This window comes from Python bivittatus, unplaced genomic scaffold (genome assembly GCF_059951505.1).
Source record: "Python bivittatus isolate LINGU-HERP-01145 unplaced genomic scaffold, Pbiv_v1 ctg000760_np1212, whole genome shotgun sequence".
Lineage (NCBI taxonomy): Eukaryota > Metazoa > Chordata > Lepidosauria > Squamata > Pythonidae > Python > Python bivittatus.
Window position 1 is genome coordinate 2,100 of NW_028277101.1, and position 21,206 is coordinate 23,305.

At 39.0% G+C, this 21,206-nt stretch overlaps 1 protein-coding gene across 1 annotated transcript; it reads right to left on the reverse strand.

Moving 5' to 3' along the window:
* Positions 1–1,891: 1,891 nt before the first annotated feature.
* LOC148214105 (vomeronasal type-2 receptor 26-like) lies at positions 1,892–11,488 on the reverse strand. Its single transcript, XM_088128557.1, has 3 exons — positions 11,222–11,488; positions 3,541–3,667; positions 1,892–2,802 (listed from the first exon to the last, which is right to left on the reverse strand). Exons 1-3 carry the CDS (start codon positions 11,366–11,368, stop codon positions 1,892–1,894), a joined length of 1,185 nt encoding a protein of 394 aa, XP_087984683.1. The 5' UTR covers positions 11,369–11,488.
* Positions 11,489–21,206: the final 9,718 nt, after the last annotated feature.

Below are 21,206 nucleotides of genomic sequence, written 5' to 3' on the forward strand. Positions count from 1 at the left end.
CCATGCTGCTGTAGGACATCTTACCCATGTGAGGTCCCAGGTTTTGTTTATGGTGACAACTCTGGCAATTCAGGTGAAAAAACCACAGAGCAAAGCAGGTACCACATTCTTAGGACTGGAACCATTTCTCCTGCATGTGGATTCTCTTACAATTGACTAAAACAATTGGGCAGGACAGGATACGTTCAAATGTTTGTAATTAATTTATCAACATAGACATGGATCTGAAGGATGCACCTCAGGAGAACAGATCCTTAAGGAATGGAAAACAAAAGAGAAACTTATGTCATGCTTATATCCCTTTAAGATACTGACAGACAGACAGACAGACACACATACACAGACATATTCACATCAACTGGCTTGGTTCAGAATTGAGTATGTTTCTGTTTTCACTGGACAGATAAAAAGACTGAATCAATTGTTGGTCTACAGGATCTGTTAACAAAGAGGGAGATGAGCGATTTTGCAGGGACCAAATAAATAAGTCCAGAGATTTATATCAAAGGTCATGGCTCATGTTCTTTCTTTCTAATATAAACATTAGGCATTTGAATTTATTTATTTGTATTCATTTTGTTTTAAGACATATAGAGCTGCCCAAACTATATAGCTACCCATGTCATCACAACAACCCTGAGCGGCACACAAAACAGTAAAGCCAGGAGGAATAGGGGAACAATAAATGTCTCAAAAGGGACCCTACCTAGTTTCTGGGACTGCAAAGGCAAGGGGGGAGAGATGCCCTTTCACACTTGCAAGATTCTGTTCGTGTGATCTTATAATAAAATTAAAGCTAGTAATTCTGGGTGTGCTTCTTGTCTGGACTACCTCACAAGGGTAACAGGAAGTGGGGAGGTGATGGCTCTTTCTGCCTGGCTGCAGCCACTCCATTCAGCATTTTCAGCACGGCCTTTCCCATGTGCAGAGGGCATTTTCAAACTCATTTCTCTCTCCCTCGCATACCACATATTTCCTTCAAGGCCATCTCCATACTCATCTACATCCACTCTGTCCTGGTAGGGATGAGATCTCTTCCTGGTACTCTTTCCCTTAGAAGGACTATGCTACTTATCACTGAGTCATCTCTTATGGACTGCATGCTTCTGTTTGTAATTAACCAAAGATGCAAACCTTCTGGGAGAGCTATCTTAGTGAATGGCCATATAACCTGATTTGTTATTCAAGTCAAACAGCTCGTTGTATAGTATAGTTTAAGATTTACTACAACCATATCATCTCTTATGGACTGATGTTTTCTGTTTTAAGATTTTTGCCATTGTATTTTCCTGCAACTATGAATAATTATTCTTGAATAAATCTTTATTAAATTTTGTTAATTAAATTCCCAGGTAGTGAATCAGTTTGACACTCATATTAACGCCTCCTCCTGACTGCAAATATTGCTTTTCCTCTTCAAATAAATTCCATGTAATCCACTCAGTGTTTTTCTTGTTATCTCAGGTTCAGCCCAAGAACCACAATGAGGCAATCCAGTACAGTTCAGTTTCTTTATTAGCTTGCACCTAATGGACAGAATCTCGCCAGACTAAACCTATAATAAAGCAACTAGTGGCTACACCCCGTGAGACTCTAGGAAGGGGTCAGCCTCATCCTCTTCATCTTCCCATACTCTGGTTGTGGGCTGAGGAGGGGCTTGCTCTGGAATGTCTCTCCCCGGTCCTTCTTGAACTTCCATTCCAGAATCTTCCCCACTCATGCCATCCATTACATGTTAATCTGATATCCTTATAGAGAACCACACTGCTGTATTTCTTCCATTACTGACTAAAAAAATACTTTGAATTTGAGAACAGGTATAAAGGACTTTAAGTCTAAGTGATATTATATTAAATTACAAGTAAATTATAGAAAAAAATAGATTCCAAAATTAAGAGGTCTCATTAGTTTTCATCATCAGATGCTCCTTTGTGTTCAGGTGAGGTTTCAGGATAATGATGTAGCATTTGGGGATAAAGATGCAGCCCAGTAAGCCCAGGCTGGAGGCCAGGATGGAGAAGATCTGCACAGCCACCATGTATTTCCCTTTGGTGCTCAGGTAGGTGGGGACAAAGGACACCCAAACGCTGCAGAAAACCAACATGCTGAAGGTGATCAACTTGGCTTCATTGAAGCTCCCTGGCAGTTTTCGGGCTAGAAAAGCCACCAAGAAGCAGATGGCAGCCAGAAAGCCCATGTAGCTGAGGGCAGAGTAGAACATGGTGACTGAGCCTTCATTGCATTGCAGGAGGATCTGTCCTGGTTGGGAATGCAGATTGGCATCTGGGAACGGGGGAGAGATTCCCAGCCACATAAGGCAGATGCCAACCTGAACTCCAGAGCAGGACAAGACAATGGAATTTGCCAGACCCTTCCCCAGCCATTTCCTCATTGAGCTGCCTGGCTTTGTGGCCAGAAATGCCACCACTACCATGACAGTCTTGGCAAGTAAGGAAGAGACAGCAACTGAGAAAACAACACTGAAGGCAGTTTGTCGAAGAAGGCAGGTCACTTTCTTGGGACGACCAATGAATAGAAATGAAGATAAAAAAGAAAGCTGGAGGGCAATCAGGAGAATGTAGGTGAGGTCCCGGTTGTTGGCTTTGACTATGGGAGTTTCTCGGTACTTGATGAAGATTCCTAGAACAAAGCCAGTGATTAGAGACAGTAAAAAAGCAATGAGAGACAGGATGAGACCCAATGTTTCTTGATAGGACAGGAAGCTTATAACTTTGGGGACACACTGATCTCGCTTCTTATTGGAATGCTGGTCATCAGGACACTTTTCACAACGGGCCGCATCTGAAAAACAGAAATCATTGCTGTCTAACTCATGAGTTGGGTGGCATTGACTCTTCAGCATCTGATGGCTGGTGTGGTTCTTCCGGGCTGTGTGGCCATGTTCTGGAAGTTTTGTTTCCTAACGTTTTGCCAGCATCTGTGACCGGCATCTTCAGAGTGCAGGAGCACAGACAGGAGCAGTTCTCTCTTTGCCCAGTATGCCAGCCGTGAAAGCCTTCGACCATACATCTTCAGCATATCCTCACCAAATGACCAAAAGGAGTCATCAGAGTGGAGATAGAGCATTAAGGATTTACTCTGGGCTCCTTCTTTGTCACCCTGATGGCTCTTGATCTAAAAGACTGCTAAACTCAAATGCTTTTTCTGCTTTTCTTCCCAGCACAGAGAGATGGATCGTGTGCTTTAGGTCTCTGTTAGCTGGTAGTTAATTAGGTGCTGAGTTTTGCTTATTCCTCTAATGTATGTGCTGTAAATGAATCTCCTTTCTGTTGTAAGATTTGTGTCACTAATCCCCCCAGAAGGGAGATTATCACAGTCAGGGACACCCCTAGATCCCTCCAAAAGTATGGTCTGGCTTCTGGAGCATTTTACAAGAAAAATAGATCACTAGGTGATTAGAATGGTGGCTTCCTCAGCAGATGGAAGCATTTCACACACTTCATTGGGCTTGGAAGTTAATTAGGGTCTGGCCTGGTATGGACTTGGATGGAGCTTCTTCTTTGCTTTTGAGCCACATACCTTCCTGTATGGAGATGGATCCTTCTGTACATGGAGAACAGTCATAACAGCAAACCGGTGCTCCCTCTCTCGTGAGCTTGGTGTATCCTGGGAGACAACTTTCAGTACATCTGGAAAAAGGCACTTTCTAAACATAAAGAAAATGGGGAAAATATCTTCCTTAGGGGGATTACATATCTGAATGGAAATGAGTTACACTGTAGGTTGATGAACCAGGCTAAACCATGGTTTGTTATAATCATGGTATTTTGAACATGACAAATGTGTTTTATGCACTGTGCAAAGTTATAAACCATCTTTATGCACCATTATTGTTCCCCCAGAGCACTGAACCGAATCCAACCAAATCTCACAATACCTTAATGAATAAGCTCCACCACAGAGTTGGGGTTATCTTCCAGGGGTTCTTGGCTCTTTCTTAGAGCAAGATTTATAATGAGCAGAAGGTGAGTTTGCCCTGAAACTGTTTCTTGACTTTAACAATGTTTGAAGATCTTCTAAGACTTTAATATTTTTAACTCAAAGTCATTATGAATTTCTCCTTTCCAAATGTCCTGATTCTGCATGCTAACTGTGCTCAGTTTATAAAATTCAAGGATACACTTTCAAGGCCTTTTCAAAATATAGTCAAAGGATGCTTTTCAAAGCCTCATTTTCAATATCATCCTCTTCACCAGAGACCCAAGAAGTAGTACCATTCCAGCAGGATTTTTTCACACAATCCCCTCAGTATTAAAGAGAGGCTGATAGCCCTTCTGGCTAGGATCCTTTTAAAGGACACCGGCTCTTTAAACCCCACTTCTCAAAATGCTTTGGAATATAACTAATTAAATGTTAAAGAGATCTTCAGAGTGGCTTTTTAAAAGGACTATCCAGTCAGGTTTCCCAAGGCCTGTAATGAATTTAACAAAAAAAGAATAAGGACTTTAGAAAAATAATAACTTGCAAGGAAAAGCATGGTAAGAATTTGGGATTATAAAATTTCAAACAGATAAAGGGTCCAGGAGAGCTTTTTGGACTTTTTGGACATGAAACTGCAGGATTTAAGAAACGCAAGAAAGGAATGGAAAAAATAGGTAAATTTGGTTCTTTTTGATGATATTGCCTGGATTAAAGTAAGACAGAAAGTGATGGCCACTACTAAAAAAGCAGTGAAAAAAGGGAGGAGCGGATCACTGACAGACAAACCATCTGGAATCACACCTGAGTTTTTAGAGAGGCTATTTGAAGAGATTGGAAAGACTGTCACAGCCTCAGCTATGGCTGTGACAGTGCCCATAGAGGAGGAATTTGGAGAAAAGAATGAATAAGGAATTTGAAGAATCTGAAATACATTTTAAAGGTGAGGTTCAACAAATTAAAGAAAAAGTAGAAGTTTTGGAAACTAAGACTGAAGCAATCAACCAAGAGATGCAAAAAGACTTTGATAACTTGGCATTACTAGAGTTGAGAGAGAAGGAATTTTACCTGAGGTTGAGGGCAGTCTCAGAAGAACCTGGGGAAGATATAAGACACAGGATAGTTCAGATGTTTACAACATTGTTGGACTGGGAAGAAGAAGAAATGGAAGCAGAATTGGATAAGGTCTACAGAATTAACACAAGATACAGCAAATTCAGAAATTAATGCATTTTGTTAAGAAGAGGACAAGAGACCAGATTCTACAACAATACTTTAACCCAAAGTTAAAGATAGATGTAATCCTGCTTAAAGAAATACCTATCAGAATCCTGTCTAAGAGAAAAGATTACATCTTCCTGACTGATAAATTAAAACAGGAGAAGATACCATTTAGTCAGGATAAATTAGAAGGAGTGATTTTGACTTTTGAGCAGCAGAGATTTTGACTTAATTCAGTTCAAAAGGTGAGATAATTTTGGGAAATACACAAGGTGGAATTGGAGGAGATGCAAGAGATGCAAATGGAAGGAGTTAGGCAGTAAATCTAACAAGAAGCTGAAGAAGATACCACTACATTGGGTGATACAGGTATAGAGATTTCAAATTTCAGAAAATAAATATGGAGTTTAAATACTCAACATGGAATATCTTATGTTGGCTGGTCAGGGCCAGGAAGAGGGCCTTCTCTGCTGTTTCCCCTGCCCTTTGGAATATTCTACCCCCAGAGGTACAGCAGGCCCCTACCATCCCAGCTTTCAAAAATACTTAAAGACCTGGCTCTGTCAATGTACCTGGGGTGATAGAGGCACTACCCTTCCCCTGATGATGCTGCCTGGAATTACTCGCCAACTCTTTTATTTTGTTATTTTAAGAAACTGAAGGTGGATGTAATTTGTTTACAGGAAACACATACAAGAAAGAAAGAAGAAAAATAATTTGTTTATACAAATTTTGGAGAGGAATTTCACCTGCTTTAAACAAACAAACAAAAAAATTATATATAAATCCACAATTCCAACCATAAATGATATTATCTGATGATCAAGCAGAGATTAATGAAACTCTGGTCTTATTATCTCTTGATCAAGCAGAGATTGATGAGAGTCGCATCCTTTTATTGGAGGTCTATGTCCCAAATGAAAACAAAGTTACATTTTTAATGGTCATATTGGAAAACTAATGGAGTTGTCATATAAAATGGGCAAATAGAATGGAGTAGTCTACCAACAACAAGATAGAATAACTGTAAAAGAGACTAAAATAATGCAAGACAAACTTCCAAAACTCTTTTTTGAAATGAGGGATAATTTTGAATTGATGTGGAAACATAAAAATAATGATTCTAAAGAATGCACCTATTCTTGGACACATGTAGATCTTTTTCGAGAATAGACATGCTTTGGATTTCATAACACTTGGCCACATAAGTTGATAGACTGGAGATAGTGCCAGATACTTTTTCTGTAAGGCACCCTTTAAGGCACCCTTTAAGAAAGTGATGTAATTTCAGACTATTGTTATATGAACGGTTGTTAAGCGAGAACTACCTGTAAAGGTAAAACCCCTGGTACAGATGGACTATCAGCCTCATCCTATAAATATTTTGAAGATGAGTTTTTACTACCTTTGCAAACAATGATGAATTCTGTTTTAGATACAGAAAGATCCCAGATAACTGAACAGTGGGAAATATAGCAGGCCAAGATTTGACTTTACCAAAAAATATAGACCAATATCATTGCTGAACAATGACTACAAAATATTCAGAATGATTTTAGCTGACAGCCTGAAAATCATTTTACAAGATTTACAATGTGTTTCTTTTACCTAAGAGAGAATTAAGGGATAATATTTCAAATGTTCTTAATACTTAATATATTAGAGTACTTGGAGCTACACAATGAAAAACATGCTGCTTTAATATTCCTTGATGCAGGGAAAGCTTTTGACAATTTAAACTGGATTTTAAGTTTAAAATTTTGGAAGATATGGATTTTGGAGTGAACAATATTACATGGGTGAGGTCGATTTATTCTTCAAAAATGGCACAAATAATTGTGAACGGGGAACTGACTAAGCCCTCTCAGATACAGAAAGGAATGAGGCATGGATGCCCACGTTTTCTGCTGTTACTCATTCTGGCTCTTAAAGTTTTGAACACAGAAATAAGACAAGATGAGAGAACTGCAGGAGTGAAAGTTAAACAGGAAGTGTATAAAATAAGGGCATTTGCCAATAACTTGGTTTCAATTTTGGAGAGGCTTCTAGAAGGGATAGATATATTAATGGAAAAAATGATGGAATTTGATGCATTGGTTGAGTTTTAAATTAAGACGGAGAAAACAAAGATATTGACAAAGAATATGAAGACGGAAGACCAAAATCAACTGTAAAAACTGGGTTTCAGATTGAGAAAAAAGTGATATATTTGAGAATTATTATATCAAACATGAATTGTATGTTATTTCAAAATAATTATTTTAAAATATGGAATGAAATTAAGAGGGACTTATTAGGATGGGGAAAGTTACAACTGTCATCGTTGAGTAGAATTTCTCTAATAAAAATGAATATGGTTCTTATCTCAGACAATACCTGTTTTGAGAACTGTAATGGATGCAAATGTCTTAGACAAGACACTCCCTAGTTCTCACAAAGATAAAGTGAAGGAGGGGGGAAGTGCATTCAGACTTACAGGATTCTGCTACTATAGCTTTACAATAAAGTAATACTGACCCATGTGACATTGGATTCCTAGTCTGATCTCCCTTCAAGGCGCACAAATGCAGTACAAGCATAAGGTTGCTTCTCCTTCTCCTTGCAATTCCTTAGAAAACATCTATCATAACCTCTCCTTGAGTCTCTGTCTTCTTCTAACATATAGGTCTGAAATCTCAACTCCAAGCGGCAATGGGCTACCCAAGAACAAGGTTTCCCATCCTGCCCCACATCACTGCCAGGATTCCCTCTGTAAACAGTAGGTCTTTCGAGATCCAGGAGAAACAACAGCATCTCCTTCCACCTGCCTTTTTCCAACACAGACCATGGATCAGAGTCACAAGGCTAATAATCTGCAAACTCAGAGGGTTATACAGGAGTAGAAAAATAATAAAACCCACAAACAAGCAGACTCAGCTACCTGGTGAAATGATGTCGGCCATATGATGGCACTCTCATTGATGGAGAGCTTGACTTCAGAAGAGGCCTCTCTTTCTATCTTTCCAACTTTCAGCCCAGCAGCAGACTTGTTGGGAAATACTGCCCAGTCCATGATATCAAAATCAGCAGCAGGATCTCCGTTCTCATCCAAATAAACATCGTCCTCAGTAAGATTGTAAAGCTGGAAGTTTCTTAGAAAAGGATGAAGCTGAAACAACATGGATAATCACTCCTGTACCTTCAACATTCTTATTTCATTCCTAAATCCAAATGGGGCTACTTCAGCTCAGTTTCTCTTTCTCCAATGTTTGGGAGAAATCTAGTTAAGGATTTACTCTCAATGTCCTTTCTGTCTATCAAAAGATCTCTGGTATGTTCTGTTTTATGAAATTGCTCCTGTCAACTCACAAACATATTTTGATTCCAATAATCAGGTGATTTGCAAGGTGGCGATCTCACTAGGGCATTTTTCCTACATCTGGACTAAAATTTCCCTTCCAACCTCTCCTCGATTTCTGTCTCCTTTGATGCTTCTCTGAATTCAATCTTCTTGCCTCCCCTCTAATGTGTAATTGTTGCCCCCCACCTCTTCCATATGGCCATGTCTTTTTATAGAAAGAAACATCCAACCATCTGGATGCTTCAACATCTCCCTTGGTGACATTTCTGATTTGTACCATTTCACCTTTGCAGCACTTCACCTTTGAATAAATGTCCTTCTTCTGCGTTTTAAGAGTAGGATCTCATGGTGCTGTATATCGGGGCAAACATTGGCAGGAAAGTGAAGTTGACTAGTGTTACCGAATGCCCCTGAAATGGACAAGAAGTCTTGTGGATTTGGAAATGTATGAAAGTTGTTTTCTGGGCCTTTTCTTACTTGCAGCTAACCATGTCAGACACTAGCCTCGGCAATATTCTTTTTGCACCTAGTCCCCACCATGTTGCCTTCTTCTCATGTGCAGCTCTTGAGTGAGAAACCTCAGGTCAGCCTCAGCTGCACCCCATGAAAGTTGTGTTTTTGTGAGTGAGAGCTGCGGAATGTGGAGGGCAATTGAGGTGGACAGCAAGGGTGGGAGATTAACCATTTCAGGCTGAAGTGGATATGAATAGGCTTCACATCCTCTTAAGGAGGCAGGAGAGGAAGTGAGAAAAGATTCCCTGGTGTCGAAGGAAAATCAGGCTAATGTTGGATGATCAAGAAAGTTGATGGCTACTGTAGCATCCTGATGCTGATTTATTCTGCAAATGGGGAAAGGGCCTGCCTCTTCATTCCTTGTTCTCCCAACTTCCCAAACCAGCCCAACTGTTCACTTTGAAAGATCTAGCAACAGAATTTCTCTCTCCTTTCTCTCCAAGCTTCCACATTTGGCCAAAAAAAAAAAAAAGCACTAAAAATTGGGCAATTGCTGTGGGGAATATCCCACCCCAATTCTAACCCTGCCCATTTCTAAAAATGCTAAGGAATTTAAGGGGGATCATTAGCAGAAATTCAGAGAAAAGTCTTACGTGCCATGGCTGTATCACTTGGGGTATGAGATGATCTCCAACCCTGATCCTCCTCCAATTCATGTGCGAGGAATAGGCAGCATTGAGGACTCTGGCCACAGCCTGGACTGAAGTGGAAATACTGTAGGCATCCTCGGACAGGATTCTTGCAACCACATCGTGGGGTGGCATTTCCCAGTTCTTTGTTTCTGTGCATCTTTTCCAAACTTTCTTAGATAGAACGGGGTGTGAAGAAGAACACTGAAATGCTGTCTTCCCAAACAGCTCACTAGCAACGGCATATGAATTAAAATCATAATTTTGTGTCCTTTTGTTTGCCAGAGTTAAGAAAGATAACAACAGATGTTTATGCTGGAGATCCATCATTCGATAAAAAAATCTCACAGATATGTCTGGCAAAGTTGTTGCAATCCACACTTTCTCCCCAAACGTTCTTTTAGCTATTTCAATTTGTTGTATTAGCACCACTAATGTTAATGCGGCCTGAAAGTCCAACTGACAAACAATAATTTTTACATCATTGTTGCTAAACTGTAAAAGGAAGTCCTTCTTTTTCTCTTTATCTAATGCTGGGAGGCTTTCTGAGTAGGCAACGCAAACCCCTTTCTTGACAGCCACAAGCTCAAAGTTTCTTCTGAACTTTTCTCCACTTTCATTCTCCGGAGCAGCGAGGCCGATCCACGTCCATCGGAAATGCAGGAGCAGCTTGACAATGGCCAAGTGAGGAGGCTCTTGTTTTGGACTCACCCGGTAGAAAAAAGGAAAATGCTCTTTATGCTCAGGAATGTGACTGATAACCCCGTAATTAATCTACAATGAAATAAAAAAGGTGGGTTATTGTCCTGTCTTTAGAAACAAAATTCAGTGATTAAACCTAAGGCCCTTTTCCCACTGCAGAGAATTTCTCTATGCCAAGCCTTGAACTCATCCAGTAGAAAAAAGGGAAATGCTGTTTTTGCTCAGGAATGTGGCTGATGACCCCATAATTGATCTACAGTGAAAGAAAAAAGATAAGTAATTCTCTTACTTTTAGGGACAAAAATCAGATGCTTCTTCTCCACTGCAAAGAGAAAAAGATGTCAGCTATGTGCATATTTCTTGCTGTAGCTTAAATGGAGAAAGATCCTCTTACAGCAAAGTTTCCCTCCTTCTTCCTCCATTAGACTTCTTTTGAGGTTTCCTTTGGAGGTGGTGGAAAAAGGGGGGAAAGTCTGCTTTGTCAACCCTTTCCTTTGAGGGAAGTCAAGTGACTGCAGTGCCTGGAAGATAAAGAAAAGGGGCAGGAGAGGGATTGGCAAAGGGGATGAATGTTTCATGCAGAGGATGGATGAGAGCCGTTCTGCTCAGACCTGGATAAAAGCCCTTAGTCTAAATGCAATTCAATAGCAAAGGAAGGGGAAGTCTGTGAAAGCAGTGGGTTTTTTCAGAAACTATATGTCCACTTATGCAAGTGTGAAGAAAGAAGAATTTGCATGCATCATGGAATGAATACTATGCCAAGTGTCTTTCAAGCTCCGTTGTCTGGCTCATTTTATTTCTTGATATCCACTAGTGCCACCTTTTGGACTCTCTGGAGACTTTCCAAACTGGATTTCGCTTCAACGTCCATAGATACCTGTGGGATTTTGTAGATGCCCAACATAGCTGAAAAGTGTATGAAGAGCTCAGAATCTGTCCCTTCCAGCACCATCAACAGATTTTTGGGTCTTCCACATCTGTAGTTTGGGACATTCTCCTGCCCTGTAGAAAGCATGTCTATCATGGCCTCGTGTGTTATTCTTGCACTGAAGAAGTTGTCATAGATGTTGTAGCCCAGGGTGATGTTGGGTAAGAGCCTTGGACTCTGGTTGATCTCATGAATGACAAAGAAGAAGGGCAGGATATGGGAAAAGCTCAAACTTTTTATACTGCAAGGAAGATAAATGAGTTTATTTTCAGCTTCACTTTTGATTTTCATCTTCATCTCATAAAGTCATGCCATGTTTCCTATTAGGGGCATTTATAACATAACAGTTGGATTTCTGCCCCATGATTCTGTGAAGAACCATTCAGAAATTCACAGTCTGAAATCAGTGGAATAATGATGGGATGGATCAGCCTAAAACACGTAAACTAACCTGGTTGATCTCATGAAGGGCAAAGAAGGGTGAACCAGAACCTCACTGTCCCAACATTGCAATGCAGAAAATCGTCAGGCACTCATTGCTCAATCAAAACATAGCAAATTCCTCTGTGATTTATTTCCAGGGTCTTTTGTGGTGATAAATTTCTCTCAACGTTCCTATCAGGACAGTCCCACTGAAACCAGTGGAAGCTTTTTTCCTAGACAATTAGGTGTCTTATTTTCTTTAATGGGTGACTTAGAGAAATACACCCCCAGCAAAACTAACATATTTACCTTAAGGAATGAAACGCATGAACTATCTTAGCAACTGGATGCAATTATTTAAAATTCACTGTGGAAAATCATCCCCAAATATACAGACAGGTTTCTATTCCAGACGTCTCTTTTTTGTAGGGCATTTCATTTAGGATTTCTTTGTCTACTAATTGTGCAAATACTTGAAAATGAATATTCTGGCAAATTTTTAGATTTTTTTTTATTGTTTGCTGCTTTGAATGCCAATTAGCTTTGTCTGTTAAGCCATTGCTCTATGCTGAAAAATCTCTCTTATGGTCCTCTTGTAGGTTGGGTTGTCACAATAGGCTTCACTTGGTCACTGAATTCAATGCCTACTGATTTTGTTCCATATGCTCTACTACCAATGTACCAAATGGAGTGACCCAAGTCTTTTTTTTTTTTTTTCCTTAATATGTTCCCAATATCCTGATTTAGAGCCTCAAAAGGCCAAGTTAAGAACAGATCGTCCTGGAGAAAAACAATCTATGCAGATAGCAAAGAGTCAACTCTGACTTGATGACCTATAAAAATAATAACCCTATTTATCACCAGTGAAGGATCTACTTAGTCCTATTCCCCATCTAAGAGTGCTAGAAGTTCTCACACCTAGAAGGTGCTTCAGCTTGAGATACTGTAACACTCTTCCTTTGCCTGTCTTGATGGAGGAAAAGACAAGAATCTTCTTCCAGAATAATCTTCTGTGATTCTGGGCAGGTTGAAACCTTTCAGTGATGTCTTCCATAGAGAGATTCAAAGAAATCTAATTACCCCAAGGCTCACCAGACTGGCAGGCTTTGCTGATCACTTTTATGTTTTTCTATTTCTTATTGTTCTCCTTCGGTAACATATAAAGTTGCTACTTTTGGTGCATCAGCTTGTGAAATTCAGAACAAACTATGTAAGAATTAGTTAGCTGTCGTATAGCCTGCATTCAGACATCTGCACTGTTGTAATGTCAGCTGTTACATTTAATTATTGATTTAATCATCTGACATAATACTATTTACTGCTATATTTTAATATTCCTTTGGCATAGAATAATATTTTAGGTTTTTTTTTTTTTACATTCAGATACAATCCTGAATAGATGAACATTCTGCGGTATTTCACTGTATTCAGCAGTATATGGTGATTCTCTTATGTATCAATATTAACAAGTATAGTAATTATACTAGTTCTGTGCTATTAAAAGTGATTTTAATTTTTAGATACTTTCTTCCTTGTCTGCAAACATTTATTTTCAGAAAGAAAGTTTTTCCTTTAATGTTAGTTTATGCCTGGCAATGATGCAAATAAACATTATTTATTTATTACATTAAATTTGTATGCCGCCCATCTCCCGCAGTGGGTGACTACATAATACATAATACAAAATAAATAAAATAAGATAATAAAGGTAGTTATGAGGTACCTAGAATTCGCCTCAACAGATCAGTGACAGATTTCTACTTCGAAGTGTATAAAAGTAAGCACTGACCAGAAATGAGCTTTACCTTTCTTTGGAAAGGCTGAAATGGCCTCAGTCGAATTCCTTTCCAAATCCGAGAGACCATCCGTAGTGCTAAGACATGATATGCCCACGGCCACTTCCCTTTGTGCTTGCAAACCTCCCTGGTCTCTTAGGTTTTTGAAAAGTTAAAATGTATTCTGTTACTTTAAACAAAAATTAAACAGGAAGCTGTTGTCCTGCCACTCAAAGCAGAATGCCAGCCTCTCCCTTCCTCTGGAATCCAAAGTGGCCGACAAGCCATCTCACAAAAGAAAGCTGAAAACCAATGGTGAGGACTGTGATCACTTGCCCAGGAAGGGAAAGATGATTAGATGAGAGATGAGAGATGAGAGATAGATAGATAGATAGATAGATAGATAGATAGATAGATAGATAGATAGATAGATAGATAGATAGCAGTGCATCAATGGCAACACTGAAGAGAATGGGAAAATAAAATGGGAAAGGACCTTACTTCTTTTCCTTCAGGTAAAAGGGTATTTGGTGACATTCCCTGGCATCGCAGGGACTTATTTTGTGAAGATCCAAGAACACTTCCCCCCACCCCCAAATTATGCCTTTTCCTTAAAGCAAATGAAGAGGAAAAAGGGTGACAGAGACCAGATACCGGGAAATGGGAACCATCCCTATTAAAAAAAAAAGACAGTGGAAAAGATAAAATAAATACAGGGTTAGGTACACATCAGAAATTACCTTTTAAATGTGTTGGCTGGAGGCTTAGAGAAAATGTACGGATAAAATATAGTGCTAGATGAAGATATGATTCCACTAATCAGGAAGTCTCCCAGCTTGTAGTAATTAAATATGTATTCTTCCTCTTTTTGTACATTCAGTGGACATTTGGTCATCAATGTCCCACAAGGAAAATAGGACACCAGGAGAAGAAGCACCAGCAGAATTTCACATATCATGATGGAGATCTGCTCTTGTTCTCGGAGACCAGCCCCACTGTTGTGGTCTCAGAGCTGTTGAAGTGAAGCCAAATTCCCTCACCAAAGAGCACAGATGCACAGACTTGATCAAGAGGATATGAAATGTTGCCTGGCAGCAGATCAGCAATGGGAAGCATTACATTTCAGAGTGGCATAGCCCCTGCCAACATGAATCCTGACAGATGCTCTCTGTAGCCCTTGTGGTAATTATGGGCCAGATTTTCAGGGTTTTTTTATAGGAGTTACTAAATATTTGTCAAGTTCTGTTGATGACAGTTACTAAGTATCTTTACCTTGGTTTCAAAATGACTGTGGATGGAGGGAATCCCATAGGCTTTGGTGGAAGAAGAAGAAGAAGAAGAAGAAGTAATCACTGTGCTTTTGATAATTATATAGGGATTTAGGGATCACAGTTGATTTTCTCTATGACTTCATTTACTGGTGTGCATATGAGAAAAAACTCTGCGTGACTCATGGGGATAGTTCCAATTTAAGAGTCTTCAAGAAAACAACTTGGCAAACTTTTTATTCCCTTTACCTAAGAAAGTTAACCTCAAGATACACGTTACAGTACACTCTTCCATCAGCAGATGGGGGTGCTCTGTAGTGGGGCTTTCCTTCCACAGAGCATCCAGGAAGGAAAAACCAATGTCCCACCTGTAATTGTGAACCTTTGGCAGCTTTTACTTTGGACCCTTAAAAACCCTCCACAGACCTGGGACACAGTACGATAGAAACCTCACACGATACCAAGTTGAAGAGTCCAGGAACTAAACTCACTCTCCTCCCTGCTCCCTTCCCAAATGTGCTCCTTCAGTTGTCTCTTCCAGTGTCTCATGGAACTGGCTGCTTGCTTCGGCCTTTATGACCAGGTCTTCAGTTGGGTCTTCTCTCCCTCTTCTCCTAGCATCTTTCTCCATCTCAGTTAGATCTCTCCAAGCTCTTTCTCTGCTGTCCCAGACAGGTCAATTTCCATCTCTTTGCCAGTTTCCATTGACTCAGCTGCTAATTGTTGCTCTGGTATTCTTTGCACAAAGCCTTGTGACTTCTTGGCTTTATCTCTTGTTCATGAGTAATCCTGATCCAGTTCTTGCCACTCCTCCCAAATTAGCTCAGTTCCCTCCATTCTATCTCCACTCCCTTTGACTTCACTTTGGTGCTGAGTCTAGCCAAAGGTGAAGCTGCAGTGAGCAGGTGTTGCAGGTTCAAAGACCTTCCTTATCTCTTCTCAAAATCTGAAGCTAATGTCCCTCTCAGATGAATCCATGTCCTGCCTCCTGCATCCTGCACTTAACAACTTTCATGTTTCTTGCTTTGCGTGCAACTTTCCTGCAACCTTGGGGTGTCTTAATAAAACTGAATATTATATAACTAGCCAGAGGAAAGAGTCTAATTCCTCCCTGCCCTGGTGTGAATGAGGCACCTTCCTCAATTCAGCTCAGATACTCTGGAATAACTATATCCAGGGCAAGTCAAGCCATCTTTATGTTTACAGTTTCCATGAAATCTTGGCCTACTCCTTCAACTTCTCTGGGACATAGATTGTAGGCTACAGTGTCCAAGAATCCATGTCATCCATGTTCTTATTGGCTTCCATAATAGCCTTACTTCATTCATCATCTTTTAGATCAACTTAACAAATGGCAAATCAAACAACTCCAGCCAATTTGGCATTGCATCCAATTCCCCCCTCCCCAATCAAATTCCCCTTGACTCCTATCACTATTGACGGGATTACTTTTTTCCAAATCATGGAGGTGCTACATACTGTAGGTCATTCATCTCCTGTAGTTCCATTTCAGACTCATCTTTTGCTTACTTTTCATGGGGCAGTCAGCATTCATGCTTTATCCTTCAGAGACGGATAACCCTTCCAGAGAGGAAACTGTACTTTTTTTGCTTAGATGCTATAATAATTGTCCTTCTTTGTATTTTTCTCCAAAGTGGTCATCTGAGGTGAACTTAGTGATATTTCCAAGATGGATACTCATATAGATTTTAAGATCAGACTTCTGAGAAAGTAAACAAACTCAAATCCTTCATTAGGTGACCCCCAGTGTGAATTTTCTTGTTTCAAACAGACAAGTGGTAACCAAAGTATTTTCCACTGATGGGATTTATATGGTCTCTCTCCCATATGGATTGTTTGCTGATGCCAGTTGTAGACTTCTCAGCCAAATCTTTCCCACACTCAGTGCATTGATGGTTTTTATTTTCTTTCCTATATGAAGTCTTTGGTGACTCAGCAGTCCCCATACTCTGAATTTTAATATGGCCTCTATCCAGGAAAAGAAGAAGACACACAAAAGGAAGAATCGTTAATTGAGTTTCAAGAAAAATGTGTGGCAGTAATTGAAAAAGAAAAAGAAGAAAGTGTGGTAGATGGTGTTCCCAGAGAGCAACGAGAAGTAAGATCTACTAGAGCAATTAAACCTTCGTACAAAGCCTAACATGGAGGAAAGAAAATTGATTATGATCAATATAAATGGACTCAATTTAGGTACTAAAAGAAGGAAAGTATTCCATAAATTAGAGAAGTTAAAGTTTGATATAATTTGTCTGCAAGAAGTACACATCAAAAAACAACATGAATACTTGCTGCAGCAAAAAAAAATTAGGTAAATTATTCACTTCTTTGACACAATGTAAAAAAAGAGGTGTGATCTTATATATTAGAGATACAATGCTGGCAGAACAAATTTATGCAGATGATGGAAGGATTCTGATAGTTGAAATAATAGATAACAATGTTAAAACTCTTTTAATTGCAATTTATGCTCCCAATGACAACCAAGAAGAATTTTATAGGAAATTACATATGAAAATAGTTGAATTGGACTATGCTAATATTTGTATGATGGGAGATTTCAATGGAATAATTAATGATCAATTGGATTACAAAACACAGAAATCCACAAAGAGGACTAGGAAGACACTGCCAAAATCCTTCCTTCGAATGATAGAAGAAATAAATTTGAAAGATGCATGGAGAGAAAGAAATCCGGGAAATAAGCAATACACTTTTTATTCAAACAGACATGCATCTTGGTCTAGAATTGATATGGTATGGATGTCAGCGGACTTATTTGCCAACATTCGAGAAATTGAAATACAAACAAGTATTTGGGGCGACTACAACCCAATGGTAGTTATCTGGAAAGGACAACGGAAGAGATCTAGATGGACTTTAAATAATAGGATACTAAAAGAAAAAGATTTTAAACAGAAAATAGAGAAAGAACTTGCCTTCTTTTTTAATGAAAATAAAAAAGAGGATACATCATTACAGAATCTTTGGGACACAATGAAGGCCTATACAAGAGGTTTAATAATAGATTATACAAGGAAAAGAAACATAATGCAGAAAAAGACCTTTAAATTATTGGAGGATGACCATAAAAAACTGGAAGAAGAGTTACAGAAATCCCCGCCAAAAAAAAGACATTAAAGCTAAAATGGATTTAATTAAACATAAAATGGGACTAATGGAAAAGGAGGAATTAGCACAAAAAATCAGAAGCACTAAACAGAACTACTTTGTGTAAGGTTTGCCCCGTTCGACAGAGAAACTCCCGTGACACGTGTGGTTCACAAAAGAGGTTTACTCATGCGTAACGTAGCAGTCACAAGCAAAGCCAGGACTGGCTTGGTACAATTGCATCACTCGTTATATTCCCCCCTTCCCGCGCTTTTTTCTGCCGCGCGATCGCGTTACTGCTGCGAATTATCGGCCCCCCAATAATCCCTCTTGATTGTCCATGATGGCAGGTTCGGTCAGGGTCCATTGTCCTTGATTGGCAGTCCCCTCCGGCTTGGGTTGGTCCCTCCCCGTTACATGCAAGCCCGAGGGTTCTGTGCTGCGCGGCGATCTTGTTTCGCTGCCTGCGGCCCCGTTCATTGTTGGCTCGCGCCGTTATCAGTGTATAGTTAAAGCTTCTGCTGCGGTTTTCCTGTTTGGCTGGGCGCAGGTGGCCCATTAATTAGCGGCGCTTTCAGTTCCTCTTTTCCTCGCTAGCTACCGCCGGTGGAGTTCGCGTGGTCTGGCTGCGAGCTTCCCCGAAGCCCCGTGCTGACCGAACCTGACACTTTGAAGATGCAAATAAACCAGGCAGATGGCTAGCTTATAAACTGAGAAAGGAGAGAGAATCAAAAAGGATTAATCAATTGATAAATGAAGAAGGACAGATCTGCTTTGGTAATGAGGACAAGAAAAAAATTATACAAGATTACTATGGAAAATTGTACTACCAAGAGAATGTTCAAGAAGAAGAAGTAAGACAATATTTACAGAAAGCGAAATTACCCCAGATACCTAAAGATATTGAAATAATGTTAGAGGGGAATATAACTATGATGGAACTAACAGAAGCTTTAAAAAAGCAGAATGTTGGGAAAGCTCCAGGTCCAGATGGGCTGCCAGTGGAATTCTACAAAACCTTCCAGGAAATATTGAGCCTCCAACTACTGGAAGTTATGAATGAAGTTATGACAAAGAAGAGGATACCTAAAACATGGACTGAAGCATACATTACACTTATACTGAAGGAGGACACTGACCCGCAACAGGTTAAAAATTATAGACCTATATCTCTATTAAATTCAGATTATAAAATTTTTGCTTCAATTTTGGCAGAGAGACTGAAAAGATATTTAAATAATTTTATTTATGCCGATCAAAACGGATTTCTGCCAAAGAGACAAATTGAAGACAATATGAGAGTAATTCTGGACACTTTGGAATATTATGAGGCCCATCCTGAAAAGCAAATGGCCTTGATATTTTTAGACGCACAAAAAGCCTTTGACAACGTGAGTTGGCGATTTATGTTATTGCAATTGGCACAAATGGGCTTTGGCAAAAATTTTACTTAAGCCATTGAAATAATATACCATAAGCAGACTGCAAAGGTCATGATAAACGGAGATTTAACAGAACAGATAGACATAACAAAAGGGACGAGACAAGGCTGTCCACTATCGCCCCTGTTGTTTGTTTTAACATTAAAAGTGTTGAATAGGAATATAAGAGAAGAGAAAGAAATAAAAGGAATGAAAATCAAAAAGGAAGAGTACAAATTGCAAGCTTTTGCGGATGACCTAGTATTTATACTAGAGGATCCATTGGAAACAGCATCCAAATTAATTGAAAAGATAGAAGAATATGGAAAAGTAGCAGGTTTAAAAATAAATAAAGATAAAACAAAGATATTAACAAAGAATATGTTAGCAAGGCGAAAGAAAGAACTGGAAGAAGTCCTAGAAATACAGGTCACAAACAGGGTTAAATACCTAGGGATATATATTACACCAAGATGTAGTACATTGAAGGATGATAATTATGTTAAACGCAAATGACAGATCTCAACAGATTTGACAAAATGGGAGAACCTACAATTATCAATGATTGGGAGAATATCCACCATTAAGATGAATATATTGCCTAGGATATTATATTTATTCCAGACAATTCCTATTCGTCTAGGGAAAGAGTTCTTTGATGACTTAAATAAAATTGTATTGAAATACATTTGGCAGGGTAAAAAAGCAAGAATAAAGCTTAAACTACTACAAGACGCAAGAGTAAGAGGTGGGTTTGCCTTGCCTAACTGGGAATTATATTACCAGGCGACAAGTTTGATGTGGGTAAAGGATTGGATAACTTTAAGAAATAATAGATTATTGACGTTAGAGGGACATGACCTGTTGTTGGGCTGGCATGCTTTCCTATGGTACAAGGGAACGAAAACACAGGGCTATTTTAGAAGGCATTATATTCGAGAGGCATTGTTTTTAAACTGGGAGAAGACAAGAAGACAATATTATTTAAAAGTTCCACAATGGATATCCACTATCGAAGCCTTCTCTTATCCAATAACATATAAAAAGGAACAAACAGTTAGATATACTGAGATATTGAATGAAAAGGGTGAACTTAAAACTATGCAAGCGTTGGAAGAACAAGGTATAAAAATGAATTGGTTTTCATATTTGCAAATACAATCTAGATTTGATAAAGATTTTAAAGCAGAAGGCATTTATGATAACCTGACTGTTCTAGATAAAATTTTGATGGGTACTTATGAAAAGGTGATTAAAAAACTCTATGGACATTTGCTAGAATTTAAAATGGAGGAAGAACAGGTTAAAGAAACAATGATTGCATGGGGGAAAAATTTCGGATATGGAATTGATTTAGAGAAGTGGCAAAAACTATGGTCTCAAAACTATAAAATGACAATGTCAACTACATATAAAGAAAACTTGTATAAGATGTTTTACAGGTGGCATTTACCCCCAGCGAGGATCGCGAGAATGTGTAAGAACAAGTCCGATAAATGTTGGAAGTGTCATCAGATACCCGGCTCATATTACCATATGTGGTGGACATGTTCAGAAGCCGAAAGATATTGGATTAAAATCCACACATGGTTGGAAAAAATGACAAAACAACATATAGACTTTAAACCAGAGACATTTTTACTGGGAATTATACCGGAAACATACAGTAAAGAATTGAAATATCTGATTGTAAATGTTTTGACAGCGGCTAGAATTGTATTTGCTAAGAATTGGAAGAATGAAAAAGTACCTATGCAGGAGGAAGTTATTAAGAAAATTATGGAATGTGCTGAGATGAGTAAATTGACATTTGAAATTAGAGAGCAAGAAGACAAACAATTTTATATGATATGGGGTTTGTTTTATCAATGGTTGGACGACAAGATATAGTAATGTAATAGACTTTAACTCTAAGTGA